General features: G+C 36.6%; 1 protein-coding gene across 30 annotated transcripts in view; it reads left to right on the top strand.

Annotated features, from left to right (window-relative positions):
• Positions 1–19,496, top strand: part of KCNMA1 (potassium calcium-activated channel subfamily M alpha 1) — a 411,073-nt gene that overhangs the window by 358,581 nt on the left and 32,996 nt on the right. For all 30 annotated transcript variants that reach the window (XM_064717021.1, XM_064717019.1, XM_064717018.1 and 27 more), the window contains one exon: positions 2,719–2,911. In XM_064717021.1, the coding sequence (XP_064573091.1) occupies positions 2,719–2,911 (193 nt within the window). The remainder of the gene's footprint in view (positions 1–2,718; positions 2,912–19,496) is intronic.

Here is a 19,496-nt window from a genome sequence, read left to right as displayed (position 1 = left end):
GACTTCCTGTGGACTGGCCTGCTTTATAAGGAACACTGCCCTGGCATTTCAGTTGAGAGTCCTGTATGAAAGTGCAGCAAAACCCTGACCCTTTTTAAATCAATGAAAAGCTCCTATTGATCTTGGTAGGCACAGCCACTAAAACTGCAAAAGCGCTTTTTCTCCTATATATCATTATGATTCACTCATATGACCACAATATAGAATCAAGAGCTCCAGGACTAACAAATAAAGTCCCCCAAGCTGGTGATCTTAGGTGACCACAGCTATAAATGACATGTGGGAGCCCATGGTATAAGTGAAAGAAAATGCTCAGCATGTTACATAGCAAAGTTAGTTTAGATATTTTTTAAGAATGAAAAATTATAAGTTTACTAGTTTTAGTAATTTCATTTCAGCAGTTAAAAATAAACAAATCAATGATGAATGTAACCTTAACTGAATAATTGGGAAAATAGCTATAGAATGAAAGGACTGTCTTTGCTTTTTGATTAATTCAGACTGTAGGTCTTTGTTACTGTAAATGCAGTTTTAGTGTTAGCCCTTGGCATTTTTCTGTAACCTGATCCAACAGATGGTGTCACAAGATTCTCTGCTGTCACAAAAATGGTGTCAATATCAGATTTGGTCAGTTAATATCCTCCTCTTTCTGCCAATTCCTTTTAATTCCAGTCACTGTGAAGGCTAAAGACTAGAGAATCAGAATTAAATTGATAATACTGTTGAACTATCAAGCAGAATAGAATCCCGCCACTGTTTCCAGTATATAATGTTTATCCATTATTACAATATGTTTTTGCAAAGTTTTGATTCTGAATTCTGAAGAGGCATAAAATAAATATACACCAGCTTTACTTTCCCCAGTTTACACCAAAATTCAGAATAGCTTTAGATTAATTTTGACTTGAACAGCTTAAATAGTTAGTTGATGCAACTTGAAAAATACAGAAATTTATAAAGGAATTGTATCTGACATAGTAATCAAGAGTGCTAAAGACCACACAGACTTCATTCCTGTTACTTCCTTTTTTTTTTTTTTTGCAGCCTATTTGGTTCAAAATGGTGATATAAAGTTAAAATATCTGATGTAATTTTACTAATTTTAAAATGTACTTAAGGGTCTGAGATTATACTTGTAGGAACCTGTTAGGAGGCCACTTTCATAGTTCCCTGTGCTTTGGTTCACAAGGTAAAACTTGCTGCTGATATCTGATGGAGATGTGGTTACAGCTGAATATGAAAACATTTGTTCTAGTTAAAAAAAAGTAGAATTTAAAGTCTGTTTTAAGAGATGCCTTTAAGCTGCTGAATAAACTCTTAAAAAGTAGGCAAATGCCAATTTTAAATATCCTCAGGCAGCCTTAATTCTGTCCCTTTGCATAAAATCATTAGGAGTGAGCCTCTAATTAATTACATGATTGCATATTATTTTTCCCCACAGGAACCCTGCTTCACTTGGTGCACAGTACAGGCACAAAAGGCAGGATTAAGGTGGCTGGAATAATCATATCCTAACTTTGGAGCAGTTTATAATGAAATCATATCTGTTTGATACATACTTTTCACAAGGTTTCATGCCTCAAATCATTGAAAATTACATGGAATAATTAAACTGGCAAACACTGAATAAGAATTGAGCTCTTCCTTCACTGTGTGCATTTTAAATTCACTTTTGCATTGAGTTCTCTCAGTGGAGTTCAGGAGGTATTCACCATGAATGATCAGGAGATGGAAGACCAGGGTCTTGACTTGATTTTATGAAAATCACTGCATGACACTGGGACAGTTATGTCTCCTCATCATTGAGGTCTTTGGGTACAAATCCATGTGAGGCAGCAGAGTAGAATCCAGTTTCCATTTAAAAAAAGGGAATATATTTCCTGGACCTTGCAGCCCCTGTGATGTAGACTTAATATTCTGTAACTACAGTTGTGGACTGTTGAATGTGAAAGGCAAGTGTATTTTAAACAAAAAATATCATGTTAAGTGTCATATCTCAGCTTTGTTAACTATGAAAAAAATCCACAGGCTACCACAGCATTTCATTTTAATGATTCCATTCTCTGATTGAGGATTGTGGAACAGGGAATGTTGCACAAGCTGTGCCCATTAGGATAAAGTCCTGCTTCTGTTTCAAAGGGTTTAATCACACAGCTTTGAAGCTCAGTGTGTTTTCCTTCTAGAGGCACCAAAAGCGTGCTTTGAAAAGGATTAACCTTTTCTGTGTATTGCTTTAGGTAGAAAAAAATAGCTTCGTCCTGATTGCATTTCAAATGTGCAGGACACGTAATGCTTTCCTGTTTAAATTGCTGTTCTTTTGCCCAAGACCATTGTGGCTTGGTGGTAGATAAATAGACATTTAAAACACCCCCCTTGTTATATTCAGAGAGCCAGAGGTTGCCACATGATAGCAGCTTAAATCAAGACAATTTCAAGTCACCGATGAGATGTAGAATGCTGGCATTATTCCTGTTTCTTGTTTGTTAGTAATAGCTTGACTGAGTATTGAGACTGAACCTAAAATGCTGCCATCAGCACCAACTACCCTTTAGATTAGCACACATCTCCTATTCCCTGGCACATAGTTAGACCAGCTTAATGTCAGAGCATAAAAAAGATACTTGTTAAATAATTTCCCAAAGCTCCTTCTCAATCTTTAATTTGTTTTTCTTTTTTTCCCCTCTCCTGCACCCCCCTTTTCTCCTCGCTGTGCCGAAGGGTACGCCATTAAGTCGGGCTGATTTAAGGGCTGTCAACATCAACCTCTGCGACATGTGCGTTATCCTGTCAGCCAATCAGAATAATATTGATGATGCTTCGCTGCAGGACAAGGAATGCATCTTGGCGTCACTCAACATCAAATCTATGCAGTTTGATGACAGCATTGGGGTCTTGCAGGCTAATTCCCAAGGTAAGGACTGCCCTATAATACTTCTCTGCAGTGCCTACAGGGGACAGGACCTGGCAGGAAGAATATCCCTCACTCAGTAATTCAAAGAGCCCTACATCAGCTTGCTTGACAGTTAAACCTGCTGATTGGTATGATGGCTTTTAAAGGGACAGTCACGTAGTTTCTCTGCTACATCACAGAGCACATCTTTCAAAAGAAAAATGAATGAACATGAAACTGGCATTTTTTCTCATTTTGAAATTTTCCTAGATAATGTATAAAAATGTTGTTTTCTCACTGTGGCTTCCTTTACAGGGTGAGTTGCTGTTATATAACCGGTGATAACTTGCAGTTATTCTTTGGAATACCTGAATTCTGTCTAAAAAAATTTATTTTTATGTAAAACACATTGAAACTACAGAGAAAATGCAAGTTTTAGTAACACAACCCAAAAAGTAAAATAAAAACAACATGAACTTTTAATTTTCTTTGCAGCTTTGGCGCCTTCTTGCTCAAGAAGCCACAGAGAATTAACTCAAAGCTGATTTCTTCCCATGGTTTGACATGCACTCATCCCATTTAAGAACATTGAACAAAATCTTTCAGTCTTTCCAGAGAGAAGGGGACTGATTCATAGGTTGCCAAAGGCTATTTTACACCATCTGTGCCTGTGCAAAGCAGCTGCAAAGCAGTCATAAGCACCCTGGCAAAGACCATCAGTGTAAAAACAATCATCTTCCCATCCCTGAAGGGTCTTGCAGCTTATGCAGCTGAAGTCCTACCTTTGATAAACCTATTAAGTGCAGCAGTAGATATTCCCTCTGGATCTAGTTCTGCTGTAAATGTAGGTGGAAAGGATTGTGCTTTGGTCTGCAGTTTCCCAGAGAGCCTGGTCTAGAGATAGGTTTCCCTCAAGGACTGTGAGAACTAAGATTAAGTTCAGATTTTCCTCTTTACACTCTAATCAGGAAATAGGAATTATATGCCAAAAATCAGAGGTTGCAGTGGAACTTCTTGAATATAGAAACTTGAACATAGAAAATTCTTTCTTAGAATCAGTAATAAAATAGTGGAATTCAATACTGGAATTAAATTGTTCCAGAAAGCTAAAAGTTTGAACTTTTCAAAGTCAAATTGGACAGTTTTCTGGATAAGAAGTAGATTTAGAGAAGAAAAGGAAGAAATTGATTGTTTTCAATCCCATGAATGTTGAAAGTTTCAAATCTGTGGTCTGGAAATAACAAAACCCCAAATACTTTAGAGTTCTTTCTTCACAAATATTTGAGGCCAACTTGCTCACAGTCTGATAGCTTGTAGTCATGATTAGGAAACTCATTGCAGAAGTGGAAGACATGCATAGAAGTTCCTTCTTTTGCTGGTTTAGCCCTGGGATCTGAAATTCTGTGTCTCAAAACTAAATCTGTACTTCCACTACCAGGCTAATGGCTATTCTTTGGTGAATCTCTCTGTCTCCTGTCACACACATAATTAAAATAATCAAGAATCTCTTCTTGACAAACAGTCTGACAGAATTTTCCATCTTTGCTTAGAAGTTAGAGACATTTCCAGCACATGACTGTTTTATTTTACCTCTGGGAGTACACAGGGTCACACCTTCCCTCAGTGAGGATAGAGAAACCTGTCAATATCCAGTCTTGTGCACCACATGAACACCTGTCATTTTTTACTCTCCATCCTTGGAGTTATTCAAGACCTGACTGCACAGAGCTCAAAGGAGCTGATCTGACCTCATAGCTGACCCTGCTTAGAGCAGGAAATAAGACCAGAGACCCTCCAATGTCCTTTCCAGACTGAATTGTGTGACTCTCTAATACCCAGGTTGCTGCTGCAGCAATAGGTCAGGAAGTGTTCGCTGGCCATAGTCCAAATCCCTTTAGCCCTTTTAAATGTTGCTGATGCAGAGAAGCAGAGGAACAATAGGTGAGCACATTTTTAGAAATTTTTGACATTTCTTCAGGTAAATACCGGACTGCATGTTAAAAAATTAAAGGTGACTCTTTCCATAGATGGTCTGGGGAAACAGGGAATAGCATAAGTCAGGCAACCAGCAGCCTATTTTAATTGGAAGCACTGAATGAGGAGGGGTTCTTGCAAGCCCAGTTGCTCCAGAAAACAATTATCTTCACAGTAAATTCTCTGTTTATGAAATCTACAACTCCTGACTTGGTTCTGCTCCTTTCAGTACTGTAAATTTTCATGAAAGACCTTGAATAAAATGATTAGACTGTCAGAAGCAGTTAGAATCAGTGGATAGCACAAACTTTACTGGAAATTATATGCAATGTGACATTTTTGTCTCTGAAATGCAGCTTTAACATACGGTGGACACAACTATCATGACAATTACATAAAGTAGGTGATTCAACTTTTGCTGGTCAAGAAGCAGCATATTAGAACAAACTCACAGATTCTTGCTGACAATTAAATACCTTTATTTATAGAGCAAGTTGTCATTTTACATTTGTGTATTGCTTGCCTGAGTTTTTCTAGATCTTAATGCATGATTTTGAATTAAGACATTCTCATCAACATCATGCTTGGATGATGTGTTATTCTTTCATGTTACTTCTGTTACTGATCATCAGAAACACTGACATTAGAAAATATGGAGGTGTGGCAGAAGTCAGTTGCCCTGTGACAGGGTGTTGAAAAGAGAAGAAATAAAACAAAATATGTGAGCAGTCTAAGAAATGTATGGGGTGAGCTGCAAGATTTTTGGTGAGGGATTTAGCAGTATTTGCTATTCTGGGTAAATAAATAGTATTTCATATGTATAATTATGTAGTCAGTAAGTGATGGAATCTCATATGAAATCCTGATATATAATTCATGTTTACATTTCTGAAAAAAATGCAGTCATTTAATTGCTAAGTTATTGAATATACAAGGATCTTTCACGTGTGTATCTGTGATTGTTTCGTTTCAGCTTTAGGCAAAAGTTGACACCAGTACAAGAAGGGTGCCATAAAACAGGATGCGAATTTATTTAACCATCAGATAAGCCATAATTATTGGCAAGTGTTGAAGTACAGGCCTATGTCTATAACTCCTTTGCTTTAAGTTGGTAGCAGGAAGAAAATCCACACATTTTGGGATTTCATTCCTTTTTTCTTAGAGCTTCATCCTCATCACCTGCTTTAACACCAAAGTCACTCTCAGTCCTAGGCATATTAAAATGTATCTCTGTATCCATCCAAACATGCCCTTTCCAGCCAGAGAGGTAGCTTTGAAGCAGAACCCAGGTGCAATCTGAGAGGAAGGATCTTGCAGAAGGAGCAGGTGGGTGGACACATGACAGCATACTTTGCTGAAAGGGAAATTTCTATAACAATAGGGTTAGCAATTCCCAATGCATTAACTGCTGAAAAATCAGCTCTGAATTAATCTGGTTTGCATCAACAAAGGATTTTCTGACTACTAGTGCAAGATGAACTTAAAACACACACAGCCATTCTCATACAGAAGTGAAGATTTGATAGTATTTCCTTATGGTGTAATAATATCCCCAGGTTTTCTAACTGGTTGACAGTAATTATCAATTATCTGGACCTTCTGTAAGCAGCAACATTTTTGTCCTCTGGCTTGCCCATCTTGGGTCATAAGTGATCCTGCCAGAATTGCATCTCATCTAAGCACAGTGCTCTGCCTCGACCTTCCACAGAAGAAAAATCCAACTCAAAGTTCCAAGACACAGGAAAAAAATAATAATCTGGACCAGAGCTACAAATGACCTAGCGTATCCAGAGGGGATGGCAGTAAACTATCTAAGTTGTCAAATCTATGTTCATCATCAGCTGTCTGGCAACATAGGACCAGATGCATGGCTACACAGAACTGCTTGTGCAAACAACCTGTCTTCCTTAGGAAGAAAAGCTTACTAACAGTTTTGAAAGGATTTTCTGGTCTCCTTTACATAAAATATGTACTTCTACTCAAAAAGAAAATAATTTCTTTCAAATTAAACCTGTGCTGTTGGAAGTTCACACGTTGAAACTGTTCTCAGGGCTGTCTGCATTGATTGTTTCAAAGGCGACTGGGCAGCTCTGTAGGCTTGCTAGAGGTTAGGGCTGCAGACTCTAATGTCCTGAAAATGAGCTTTGGAAATCATCCCGGCAGTTCATTGCCTTTGGGAGACCTAGAACCTGGATTCCAAGGACAGAAAGGCCAAAGTGTATCCCACTGAAGCTGCAGCACACTATTGTTTCATTAAGATATCTCAGATTTTGAAGTACAGAATGCTGTAAAGTGAGAACTTGGCCCACCTCTTCACAAAATTATTTATAAACTCAACCTTATTTTTGACAAGGAAGCCCTGTGTTTGACTTGATCACCTCTTAGAAATCTTGACTGATTGTCTTCCTAGAAAGATCTGTAAAGAGGTATGTGTTTGGATAAGAGGGTCACCCCCAGGTACTGGAGATTGTTTTTTATTGTCCTTTCTGTTTCTCATTCTGTTCCCTCAAACAGAAATGAAGATTATTTCATCAAGAATTATTTTGGAGAGCAGACCAGAGAATATTAGATCCATAGTCATACCATGTGCTCCTCTGTCATAGCATTTTTCCAAAGCACCCAGGAGGACTGGATGTGTGATGGGTTCTGCCTTGGCTGTTGAGCTGGGAGACCTCCAGTAATTTTCCTTTCCTTCATTTTGTTGACATTTCCATCCTTTCTTCTTCAAGTATCATCCATTGACTATTCCTATATAGTTTTTCATGCTTCTCAGTTTTTTCTTAGAGTCCTACTTTGTGGGGATTTTACTTGTTATTTTATCCACCAGATGAACATGGCCCGACACAAAATATTTATCTTCAGTTGTAACTAAAGCTGCTATTTGGCTTTCTTCCCAACACCCAGAAAGACAATTATACCTAACTGTTTAGAGATTTATAAATACTGTACTGGAGTAGCCTCTGGGTAGTAACTTTAGATATCCAACTCAATAATTTTCTTTTATTGGATAGTGATTTAGAGCATATTTTGAGTCCTATATAGTAAGAGCAGTACATTTCATTAAAAAACACTTACTAAACAATAAAGAAAAGTGATCTCATAGCTCCAAGCAGGTCTAAAGTACAGAAAGGGGAGGCTGTATAGTAACATTTTGTCCACAGACATTCTAAGACAGATCACAGTACAGCAGTGTAGATGTATTTCAGCAAAGTAACAATTGCAGCTGTTTTCTGAATGACTTCAACTTATGAGAATTTTCCCTAGGAACACTATTTCAACACATGAGAGATCTTTTTAGGGCCCTCATTTACAGTTCTCATAATAGATCCTCCAACAAGAGAGAATAAAGAGAAAAACATGAAGATTGGATGAACTCCTGTGTAATACATTTCATACATCATGGCAGGATTATTCTGGGGAAAATCCTATAAAATCAAGTAAACATACTCAGAATTTTACACACTGATTTCCAAGTGTAACAAATTGCACAAGGTAAAATAGCCCTGTACAAGTTTCATTTTATTTGATCCAGTTCCTTTTAAAATCACTTACGACTTCATTGTCATCTTTTGTTGCAGCTGTCTTAAACTTTGATTGAAAGGACAGGAACAGCCAGAGTTTCATTAGACTTATTTCACAATCTGATAACTAATTCTTGTATCGTTGCAAAGTTTTATGAACTTAGTCTCACAATTTGCTGCAAGAAATTCATTAATAAAATGAATTTGAGATCTGCTTTCCATTGTGATTGCAGATAATGTATTCTTTTAGACCTCTACCAATCAATAAACCTTGATTGCTTTATTTCTGAAATGTTAGCAAAAGGCAGAACAACCATATTATTGGGATTGAAAATGAGAAAATTCTTAAATAAGGGGAAAGGATAAATACTGTCTGAAGTCCTTTGTTAGCAATGGTTTTTGCTCTTTCTAGGAGATAACTATTTCAATGCTGCTAGAGAAAACTCTTTATAAATTCAAAGCAATAGTTTTATTCCTGAAGGAGAGGGGGTTTAGTGAATGTTGAATCTTATATCCTTTATTTTATAGTCATAAGTTTAAAGTTAATATTTCAGAATATAGGCTTGGATAATCATAGATTAAGTTAATTTTTAGGCTTTTATGGAATTCAATATTCTGTGGCAACTCCAGCACTGTTTCCTCTGTTTAATTTGTTATATTTAATAAAAACGTAGGAATAAAGAATCTTGCTTATTTAATGCAGAAAATCAAACTTTATTTAGCTGCACTAAATAATTGCAGAATTTAAGGAGCTACTTTACCTCTTTAGAAAGCTTATAAGTAAACGTAGAATGTTGAATGAAGATGTAATATTAAAAATAAATAAATTAATAGTGCTGGCAGAAAGTGAAAGATTTGGGGTAGTTTTTAAAAGTGAGCTATGACATTAGCTTTATTCTTTTCAACCCTTAGATTCCTGTGTGTCTCTGTATATCAACGTCTTTTAGACTGCAGGATGCTTGTTATACTTAAACTAGCTCATAATTACCTAATTCATACAGATGTTTTGAAAGCTACTCTCCAAGACAGTATCAATCCTATCAGTCACATTTTCAAAAATGGCTTTTTACATTAACATCAGGGTTATTGTTTTGCAGGATTGATAGTTTAGTGTAGGAGTTAGCACCTGATTAAGGGTGTTTTTACACTGGTTCTGAATGTTCCTTTTGTTAGCATCAGTTGTTGCAATAATAGTAATAATCCAATTAACAAAATTTTCTACTTGGTTGAATGATTATTTTTTAGCTAACTGAATTTTAGGTGGTGTAGTTTGGTTTCATTAGCCCTTTTTGAAACAAAGGCTGACCATCCTAATTAATGAAGTTAAGAACTGAAAAATGAGATAAGGGCCAGACATGTCCCATATCACTATTTACTCCCAAAAATATAGTCCAATTTTTGAAGATCAGGTCTCTGTGATAAATAACTCAGCATTACCTTTTTGCAACATGCACATAATTTCTTATCCTGCTGAACTAGATGGATCAGTTGATAGTTGTTATTTATTTTATGGTAGCACACTGGAGCTCTAGATGGAATTAAGAGCTTGTTGTCATAGTCCTGATATATACAAGAATAAAATATGGCCTTTGCCCTGGCAAGTTTATAATCTGATGCCTTGCTTGTTCCAAAACTTATGTGCTCAATGTTATACAGGTTAATAAATCTCTCTGACTTCAATGAAACTGTCCACCTGTGTAAAGTTAGATTATGTGCAGGTCTTTGCAAGATTTGGACTTAAATAAACTAAAGAGTCTGTGTGGGAGAGAGGCTTTTCACTTAACGTTTTTCCTGTGCTGTAGAAACCAGCACTGTGAGGACCTTGGTAGGCTTCCAGTCTTCACATGAAACCCTTGGCAGGAAGGATCCCATGCAGCATCCTTCACATTTTTGGTACCTTTCCTTGCAGCTGGACACCAGTGTTGCCCGCTGGAATTGCACACACAAAGTAGTTCCCCACATCCCTCAAAGTTTTCATGGAAAGAGAAAAATTATTAAGAAAAGAGGGTTTTCAATTTTATTGCTTATAACAAACTAAAAATATGTTGGATGAATGGCTGGAGAGACATATTCCTTTGATACAATTTTCTCTGGTTTTGAGAAATACTGTAAGGTCCTAGCCCAAATACCTTTAAGTTTTCACAATTGCTTCTTCCTCTTCTGCTTTAAGATATCTTCTGCTTCAGCCAGAGAAAAATAAAACAGGATGAAGGAGGTAGATAATACAGTACATCAAATATGTGATCTCACACTTAAACTATATTTAAGCATCCCAAAACTGTTGTAAATTTATGGTAACTCAAATTTATTATTATTTGCTATTCAACATCTTGAAAGCAAACCCCCTATTATGAAGGTGTACTATTTTGTGCATTTCTGATGCTGAGGAATAAAAAAATGCACTCTTTTTATGAGCATTAATTATACACCAGGCAAGGAAGCAATTGCCTCTATGTTATGAAATATTAAATCAAAATGCTTCCTGTTCCCAGATGTCCCAGAGATAAATACAGCAGTATTTTGAAGCCCCACTCGGAGCTGTTTTCCCTGCAAATTTATAGTTTTGTCTCCATTTTCAGAAAACCCTGTTTTATGTGAAGTATAGCACTCTTGGTAGTTTTTAAGGAGCAAACTCCTCTGGAGTTGCCTATGTAGGCAACAACTCTTATGTAGATTGCACACAAGGGATCTGAAGTTGAAAGGCTCCTTTAAGATGACAAATGGGTTGAAAGTGTTATTGTCTTTGATTGCATGCCTTACATCATCTGTATGTAGGAATAAGAGAGCTATACTTTATCTTTAGCCATTTTATAAATATTTAAGTCCTTAGAGTTGCCTAAAGATATTAAAGCATATTTTACAGTAGTTGGAATATAAATATTATATATAGCACAAGATACCAAAGTAGTTTAATGAATTCATAATTTTCTGTTCACTTTTATTGGAATGTGTTTTATGTTCCAAAACTTCCATTTAAAGAATAAGAGACCATTCTGCTCCCTGACAAGATGTGAGCTGATAGTGAGCGTTATCAAGGTTCCCTTAAATGGTGATATGAGGCTGCAATTAGCAAGACAAAAGGGCACATGAGTATTAGAATGTGCTGCACCCACCTCTGTGTTTTAACTTTTAAAAAAACTATTTTTAAGAAACCATATGTAAGTCTTTAAAAAACTGTAAGGTGTTTTGCATCTCCCTCTGTGTATTTTCTAAAAGTTCTTAATTGCATAAGAAGTTGTGTATCTAGATCCAATTATACTGAGGAAAATTTTTAAAATTTGAAGGTAATTTTCAAAGATAACCAACCACAAAAATTTTACAACATGAAATGTGTAAAAGGTCTGTGTTTCATGGCTTTGAATACAATGTATGTTGTTGTTGTAATTCTAAATCTTTCAAGTTCCCATCAAATATAAAAAATTCTTTTTAATATTTTACAGTTTAACTATTTCCCAGTAGGAGTCCATGCTGGGTAACGCTTGCTAATTACCCACAACAAAAGTAGACACACAATGCTGGTAAATTACCTGACCCTTTGCATTTTAATGAGACAACAAGGATTTCATGAAGTGATGTTGTTTCAGTGGTTAATGGTGTCAGCAATGTTGTAATTGTAGGCTGAGGCACATTAGCTGCACAACCACATGTAGGAAGGGTTTCTCTCAACAGGCCCTTTGGAGAATAGAATAGGGTATTATCATTAAGCCTATGTCATTTGCATGCTGCTAATCACTTACTTTATTATCTTGTGTATCCATTGTCTTTCTTTAATTGCTCTTTAAATGAAAATTAAAAATAGTTCCAGTGCCCACGATACTTGTGATAGCATCTTGATTATGAAGATAACTTCAAGAAAATGGAACATATAGATAATATATTGCAGGAATACAAGATAGTTTGAAAGTAATGTTCCACAGCAGGCAGTCTCATGAGCGTGATTCGGGTGTCTCTCTTTGCTTCACTACGTATTGTTTGCTTAATAAATGGTTATTTATATTCATAAAGGTGATGGGGTTTTTCTAGAGATCAATGTCACTGGTTTTGCTTTACTGTGGAAGGAGGTACAAAGCATCAGTATCTAGCAGACTTTACCAGTCTAATAGCAATACAGGAGAAAGCTGGATTTTTGTTGTTTCCAGTTAAATCCTAGCCTGTGATCTCCAAAGCAGAAAAGCTGAATCTATCACCTGCTAGTGATTTGCAGAACTTTGACAGCTTTAGATAAAATTTATAAAATTCTTGGCATTCAGTGTTCAAGAAAGACCTCTTGATTTAAGTTTGACATGATTAAATATGAGACAGCCCAGACTTTCCATAATAAGCATTTTCTAAAAGATTGCTAACTTCTGGTTATCAAGAACCTGCTAGTTCTTTCAGCATCTGCAGGATGGGATATTCAGGCTGACTTGAGGCACAGCCTTTGTTGAAGAATCAATACTGCTGTGCTCCTAATTATACATTATTTTTGCAGCTTTTCCACATCGGAACATACCAGAGCTGAAAAGTAAATTATTACTTTTTTAAATGGTGTGGTAGGAATTTTTGTTGAAGAAAGTTCTGAACTAGTTCTTGTAATTTATTTCTATTCAACACACCCAAATAAGTTTATGGCTAATGGAATTTTTGTAGTGGCTTATTTAGAGACAGGATTAAGATCTTACAAAATGTCTGTAATGTCATAGCAATATTTGATCTTTTGCAAACTTTCCTTAGAATTTTGAAGCAGATCCTGTGGAAGTATAATGGAGATTCCAACCTTTCATGTTGACTTGAAGTTTGGTTGCTTGCTTAAATTTTCTGTTCAACTTCAGTTGTCAAATACTCTAATTTAGGAGCATGATTACTGGTTATTAGTGAGAGGGAAGGTATCCCTACAATGTTTACAGTATATATATTTTCTGTAGGCTTGACAGAGTTTTTTCTTAAATGCATAGACAGGCTGGTAGTATGTAGACAGGCCAGCACATCCATGTAGGGGTTCCTGTTTCAAAGTTCCTGCACTCTGCTTGTTCTGTGACTTAGCAATGCATCTCCAAGTGAGGGCAAAGACAGGCAGGCATTTTTGAAACAGCTCCTCTAAGAAAAAGAACAAGAGACTGAAATCGGGCAGTGTAGTGTGGGGCCTGAGAAAATGTTACTTATTTGTTTAATTGATTAATAGGACTAACAACTCTACAGTTACATTCTTAAGTCATTAGCCACAAGTGTGAGCTTGCTCAAAAATAGTTTATGCTGTAAAGAAAATCAGATTCAGAAAAGGGGCTTGACCACTTTGTTTAACATATTCAGTGGTATGGTTTAGAAACTGTGTATATCTGTTGTAAATCCTCAATAGTTTGCATATTGTTACTATTCTAACTTCTAATTAAATATCTGGTTCTTTAGTGGTAATGTAAGCTCATCTGTCTGGAACTATCTTCCATTTCCAGAGGTAGACTGAATTATATAGACAGAGTGCTTCTAAAAATTTGGACTGGGTCTAGATTTTCTTTAATGGCAACTTACTCACATGTCACATGTAAATCAGTCTTTACAACTTATCTGCAGATTTATATTTTAGATTGGCCCAAAATCACCACTTCTTAAACTACTTCTTAGCAACAAAAGCCCACATTGCAACTTGAATATTTATTCTCAGAATCCTATCAAACAATAATAAATATACTAAAAACTCTCAGAAATATTCAAAATGCCTAATTGTAAGGAGAGCTATTTCCACTGATATTGGTACTAATTAAATTAAAACAAGGAAGAAAACATTTTATTTTTTATCAACTCATTTAACTCTCTACTAAGGAATAATAGATAGGAAAGTTAATGTATTAAGTGTTTGTAGACATTAAAGTAGTGTTTAGATTCATGGATGATAATACGTAGGCAGTGCTGACAACCAAAAAAACCACAATAAACCAAACCAACACAAATAAAACCCCACAAAAAACTGCTGGAAGTTTTCAGGATGTCTGTACTGTGACTGGATACTGTAGTATACATTTTATGATTGCCATTTAATTTTCACTACTTAAAGAATACCACATTATATTTTACTGTTATCACTGTTTTTACCAGCTTGTTTGCTAGTTTAATGGGTTTTGAATCCCATATAAATAAAATAAGTAAGGAGGTGGTGTAGAGACACTTCTGCAGATACTTCTTTAAATATAAAAAGACTGAGCTGTCAGAGGTAAGGAAAACTCTTATAGATTTTAGAAAAAACTCTGATAAAATAATGAGTCATTCTGTCATGATAAGGAATTCATTTTCTTTTTAAGATTAATGTTTGTAAGAGGAGAAAGACAGTGAGCCAAAACAGTGCAGACTTAGCAATGGAATTTTCTCTTAAGAGCAGACTTTACCTCACTGGTTTTTTGAATACCTTTCCTTTTTTCTTGGTATATTTGAGCAAATAACCTCTTTATTTACACTGCTGACTCTATGCTTTGGATATGGCCATCAGAGGCATGAGTTGCTCTCTGAACTCTTGATTCTGACTGAAGCAGGGGTTTCCAACTTTACAGGTTGGGTGAACCCACTGGCACCAGCGGTATCACTGCTGATCTTCAGGCAGTTTTACTGACACAACCTTAGGTACTATCAGTAGCTAATATATCGCTACTGGTACAGCATTCAAGAATATTCAAATGGAAAGCTACTTCAGATTCCTCCTGATTCCACAGCTGTGCAGTTTGTATTTGGGTTTTTGAAATGGTGAAGAAAAAAGGAGTAAAAAGAAAAGGTTGTGATTTCTTGTGCTTTCCAAGGGGAAGTTGGTTGAGTTAGCATTATATAGACTGGTATAGTTAAAATCAACCTGATACTCATTTTCACACATGGTATCTACAAAGATGTCTTTAACAGACATGCTACTCTGAAGTTGTGTGCTACAAAAGGCAGTATTTGAATGACAAAGAGCATGACTGGGATTTTTTTCCTTATTTATGATGTTCAATTTGGAGTACTGGTAAAAAGTTTTGGCTTGCAGAAAACCTTTGTAGTGGCGTGCTGAAAGCTTGAGTGCCAGCATTAAATTCCATGTTAAAACCTCTTTTAAAGAGAATATATCCGTACATGAACACAGGATCCATGCTCCTTCACTATGAGCATTTAATAAAGCCCTGACATTTTTAAATTTTTTTTTTTAATCACCTGCCTACTGGCACTTGACTATCTGCATAGGACAACCTGTCCACTTAAAGCTTCTCTAGGATTTGGTGAAATCTGGCAGGACAGGACATGTGCACAATGGGCTCTCTAGTCAGCAGGCTTTGAGAAGTTGCATTTTACAATATAGAGCAATATAGAAGAGGAGCTTTTGTATACTTGCAAATAGATTAGACTGCAGGAAATATGCAGGAGGGCCTATGAAGCATACCTGCCAGATAAATTAGAGGTGGTCTTGATCTGAGTCCAACCTGTGTCAAAGCTCAGCTCTGAGAATTCAGTTCAGATTTCTTTGATAAAATGGTGCTATGGCCTTCACAGTTCAATCTTTGATCCCCAAGACAGCCTTGAATGTGGGATTTTAGTTTTGACACAGCCTGTAGAGAAATTAATGGTGTTTTACCATAGGTTTCCAGCTCAGTTCCAGCTTGAGTAATTTGCAAGTCTGCTGGCACTATTTAGCCCACACAGGCCATGAAGTCGACCGTAAGTAAGTCCAAGTTGATGGAAAATCAATATTGCTAGAACAGAGTGACAGATGTTGATTATCATAAAATGTCTGTTTAAGCATTTTGTACGTATCCATTTCCTCACTGCAAACACCTGAATTTTTTGTGGAAGTTACAAAGTAATTGTACTTAAAGATGTGGACTCGTCTGCTAAAGAAATTTTCAGAATATATATTCCAAAAAATGACTGCTGTCGTTATTACTGTTGCTGCTCAGGGGAGCTATTCAGATGCCTCATTTATTGGAGCTTAATAGATTAAAAGTCCAAATTGAGTCTCATGATATAAACCTAATCAAATTCTAATCTACATAATTTTCTCATAAGCAGCATTGGGAAATTTGTTTAATTTATGTTTCAGTAGTTGCCAATCAGATGTTGGACAACACTGTTACTTTTATTTTTCATATATTTGAATTGATTACTTGCTATGATATCTGTCTTTGCTCTTCCTTTTACACTAAGGAAAAACTCACTTTTTTGATATAATGACTTAGTGTAGAGTCTTGTCTTACATGCCAATATATCATTTTTAGTGGTGAGTTTTCCATTTTGTTTCTAGTTATTGAATACCTGTCTTTCTAAAATAGGTAATGCAGCTTAATTTATTTGATAATTTTTATTCAGCATATTTATTTTTGCCTGAGGTCTAAATATACAGAGTTGACTAATGATTAAACTGAAAGGAGTTTGGCATTGTTGTATACTAAATCATTTTAGCTGCAAACCTGTGCTACAGTTAGATGCTACTAACTTTGTGGCCTAGAAGCACCTAGTGAAGAAAACTATTGAATAGTAAATGAGGAGAAGAAAATATTAAAAAATAAAAATTATAAAAAAGTAGCTAAAAAGAGCAAATTTAATTTTGTTTACTGCATAGAGAAATAGAGTTTCCATTCAGGCAGACTTGAGGGAGGTGCTATGGCTAGCAAGTACGTATAATCTTGCTTAAAGTGAGAAAAATAGGAAGAAGTGAACATTAAGGCTGTGCTCTGCAAAGTATTAGTAAAGAAAGCCCTTTTTTTTTGGTAATTTTGGGTTGTGTAAGCTTGTGATGAACCTTGGCAGAGTTAGGGTCTGGGTAATTACCACATAAGATTTTGTGAAGGGAAAAAGATTCCTACAAAGCCAACCACAAAAAAACCTAGGCAGTTTCAGGTGGACTTTGTTTCTTGGGTGTGTATGATAGTGAAACTCAAAACGGCACTGAAACTGGGAAGAGATTTATATAAGTACCTGTTAACAGACCCCTCTAAGTTATACATAATTCTGCCCTAGGTTTAAAATATTGCACTTTTCTAATATATTATGCTGTTCACAATTGAAATGGAATCAATGTGGTGTGATTCAATGCTAGACCTCAAGATGATGAAACTCCAATCCTTCTCTTGATCTTTGTTTTTACAGCTTAATCCTACCTTGTTAGAGCAGCCCAAGAACCTGCAGGCCTATAAATCATTTACACTTTCAGCACAGGGGGCCACTAACTCATCCAGGAATGGATCTCACACTTTGGGGAGCAGAAACTAGCATTGAACCCACTGCCCTGTGCTTCCATTAGAGCTTTGATTTGGATATTTTCACTGTAGGTTTCTGTAATCCAGCAGAAAGTGAGCACAGGGACATTACAGAAGAGCTCTTTCTTGGCAGAAAGTGGCAGCTGGTTCTCTGTGACGTTGTCTCTCAGAGTTCAAAGCTCCAGTGTTGTTACATTCCCAAAGCATTGGAGGGTTGCTAAAGTTGAGAAAGATGTCCTTCTTCAGCCTCCACTTTCTGTAGATTTATCTTGGCCTATGTTTGGGCCTGGAGCATCTCTGAAGATGCTCTCTCTGAGAGAGCTGGGAGCTTGTGTAGTCACATCTGGCCTCCTTTTCCAGACCTTTAGCGATAATCTCCAAGAGATTATTGGATATTCAGCACAAATCACAGTAAAACTCAGAACTGAAGCCAGAATTTAGGATTTCCAGGTTCTCAGGCCAAACTACAGCTCTCTGTCTCAGACCCCATGGGACACTGAAGCTAGAATTGTTTCTAAATTGAATGGCTGTAACAGATTCCCATGAATGTCAGCAGCTCTTTAGCTGCATGACTGCTGCTGAACTTTCCAGGTATACCCAAGGGCTGTACTTTGGAGAATAGCAGGTATAGTCTATCATTCAATTGAATTCACAGGAATATTAATGACATTGTCAGCAAACAGTAGCAAAGGGATACAACTGTGAGGTCCTTTCTGAGAATTATTTCTTTTTGGCTGCCTCTGCTTAATGAAAATACTTGTCCCATATTTCTGCATGATAACCTGTTGAGGGCGTGTTTGGCAGTTCACCAGTTATATGTTATTAATATTTGCTCAAAATATTATTGTTGTCTCATATTCTTTAGGTGAACCAGAGGTAGCTGGATGTACATATGCTTTTTAAATTATATTTGAGGACTTTAATGCATATATCACCCAGTGAATGCCATGACATCTTTCCCTAAAATAGCATTATTTAAAGGGTGCTATCAATTTACAAGGTGCTTTAATAACAATGCCACAACATTTAGGTCTGTCAAGTGGATTTTCAATTTGGGATAGTGCCTTCTGCCTGCACAGAGTTCCAGTTTAGTAAAATGTATATCTTTGAAAAGGAAGGGAGAAAAAGAAGAAAGGGGCAGAGAAAAAGGGAAAAAGACTCATAAAGGATCCTTTATGGTCCTTAAGAATGGAGGATAACTTATAAATGTAGCATAAAAGTCCATTTTTGTGAATATGTCCATCTGGGTCTTGGTGGAGTCAGTGGAACAGAAGCAGTGCACATCCACAAGACAAATTTCTCTCTACATTAAAACCCCAGTGAACCTTTATTGGTCCCCTCAGCAAACTCTAAGAATATATTTACTGCTATGAAGAGCAAACTTTCCTGCATTTTGTGGGACATTACTCAGTTAAGTGACCTGCAAAGAAACAAAAATTAGTGGTTTATGAGCAGCACAATCAGCAGATCATTTGGCCAGCAGGCCAGTTGCTCACACATAAGCAGAGCAAAATTGGTGGTTCTTTCAGTGAAAAAAAGGCATGTTTAGCCATGACAGCATTCTTTAATTTTGAACTTCACTGCAGTGCCACTGTGGGTCTCAGAATACCTGCGTGTTACTGCTGAGACACAGTTAGTGCCTCCCTGGGAGGACCACAGGTCAGCTGGCTCAAGAGGCACAGAGCACATGAGCCCAGTGCTGCTCGTCCCTTTGTTGGTGGAATTTTGCAAGGGACAGTGAGGTTTCATAGCCACCTGGCCATGCTGAGCTCAGAGCAGGAGAGCATCTCCTGGTAAAAAGAGCTTGCCTGCTATTACCAAGGAAATTTCCCCTGTGTTCTCTTTCCACAAAGGTGAGAACATCTTAAAGACTTAGATTTTTGCTTCTGATGTAATTGATTAGTTTTTGCCTACTTCTGTGAGCAG

The sequence above is a fragment of the Zonotrichia leucophrys genome, chromosome 6 (genome assembly GCF_028769735.1).
Source record: "Zonotrichia leucophrys gambelii isolate GWCS_2022_RI chromosome 6, RI_Zleu_2.0, whole genome shotgun sequence".
NCBI lineage: Eukaryota > Metazoa > Chordata > Aves > Passeriformes > Passerellidae > Zonotrichia > Zonotrichia leucophrys.
Note: the sequence above shows the minus strand (reverse complement) of the source record. Positions and strands in the feature narration are given on the sequence as shown.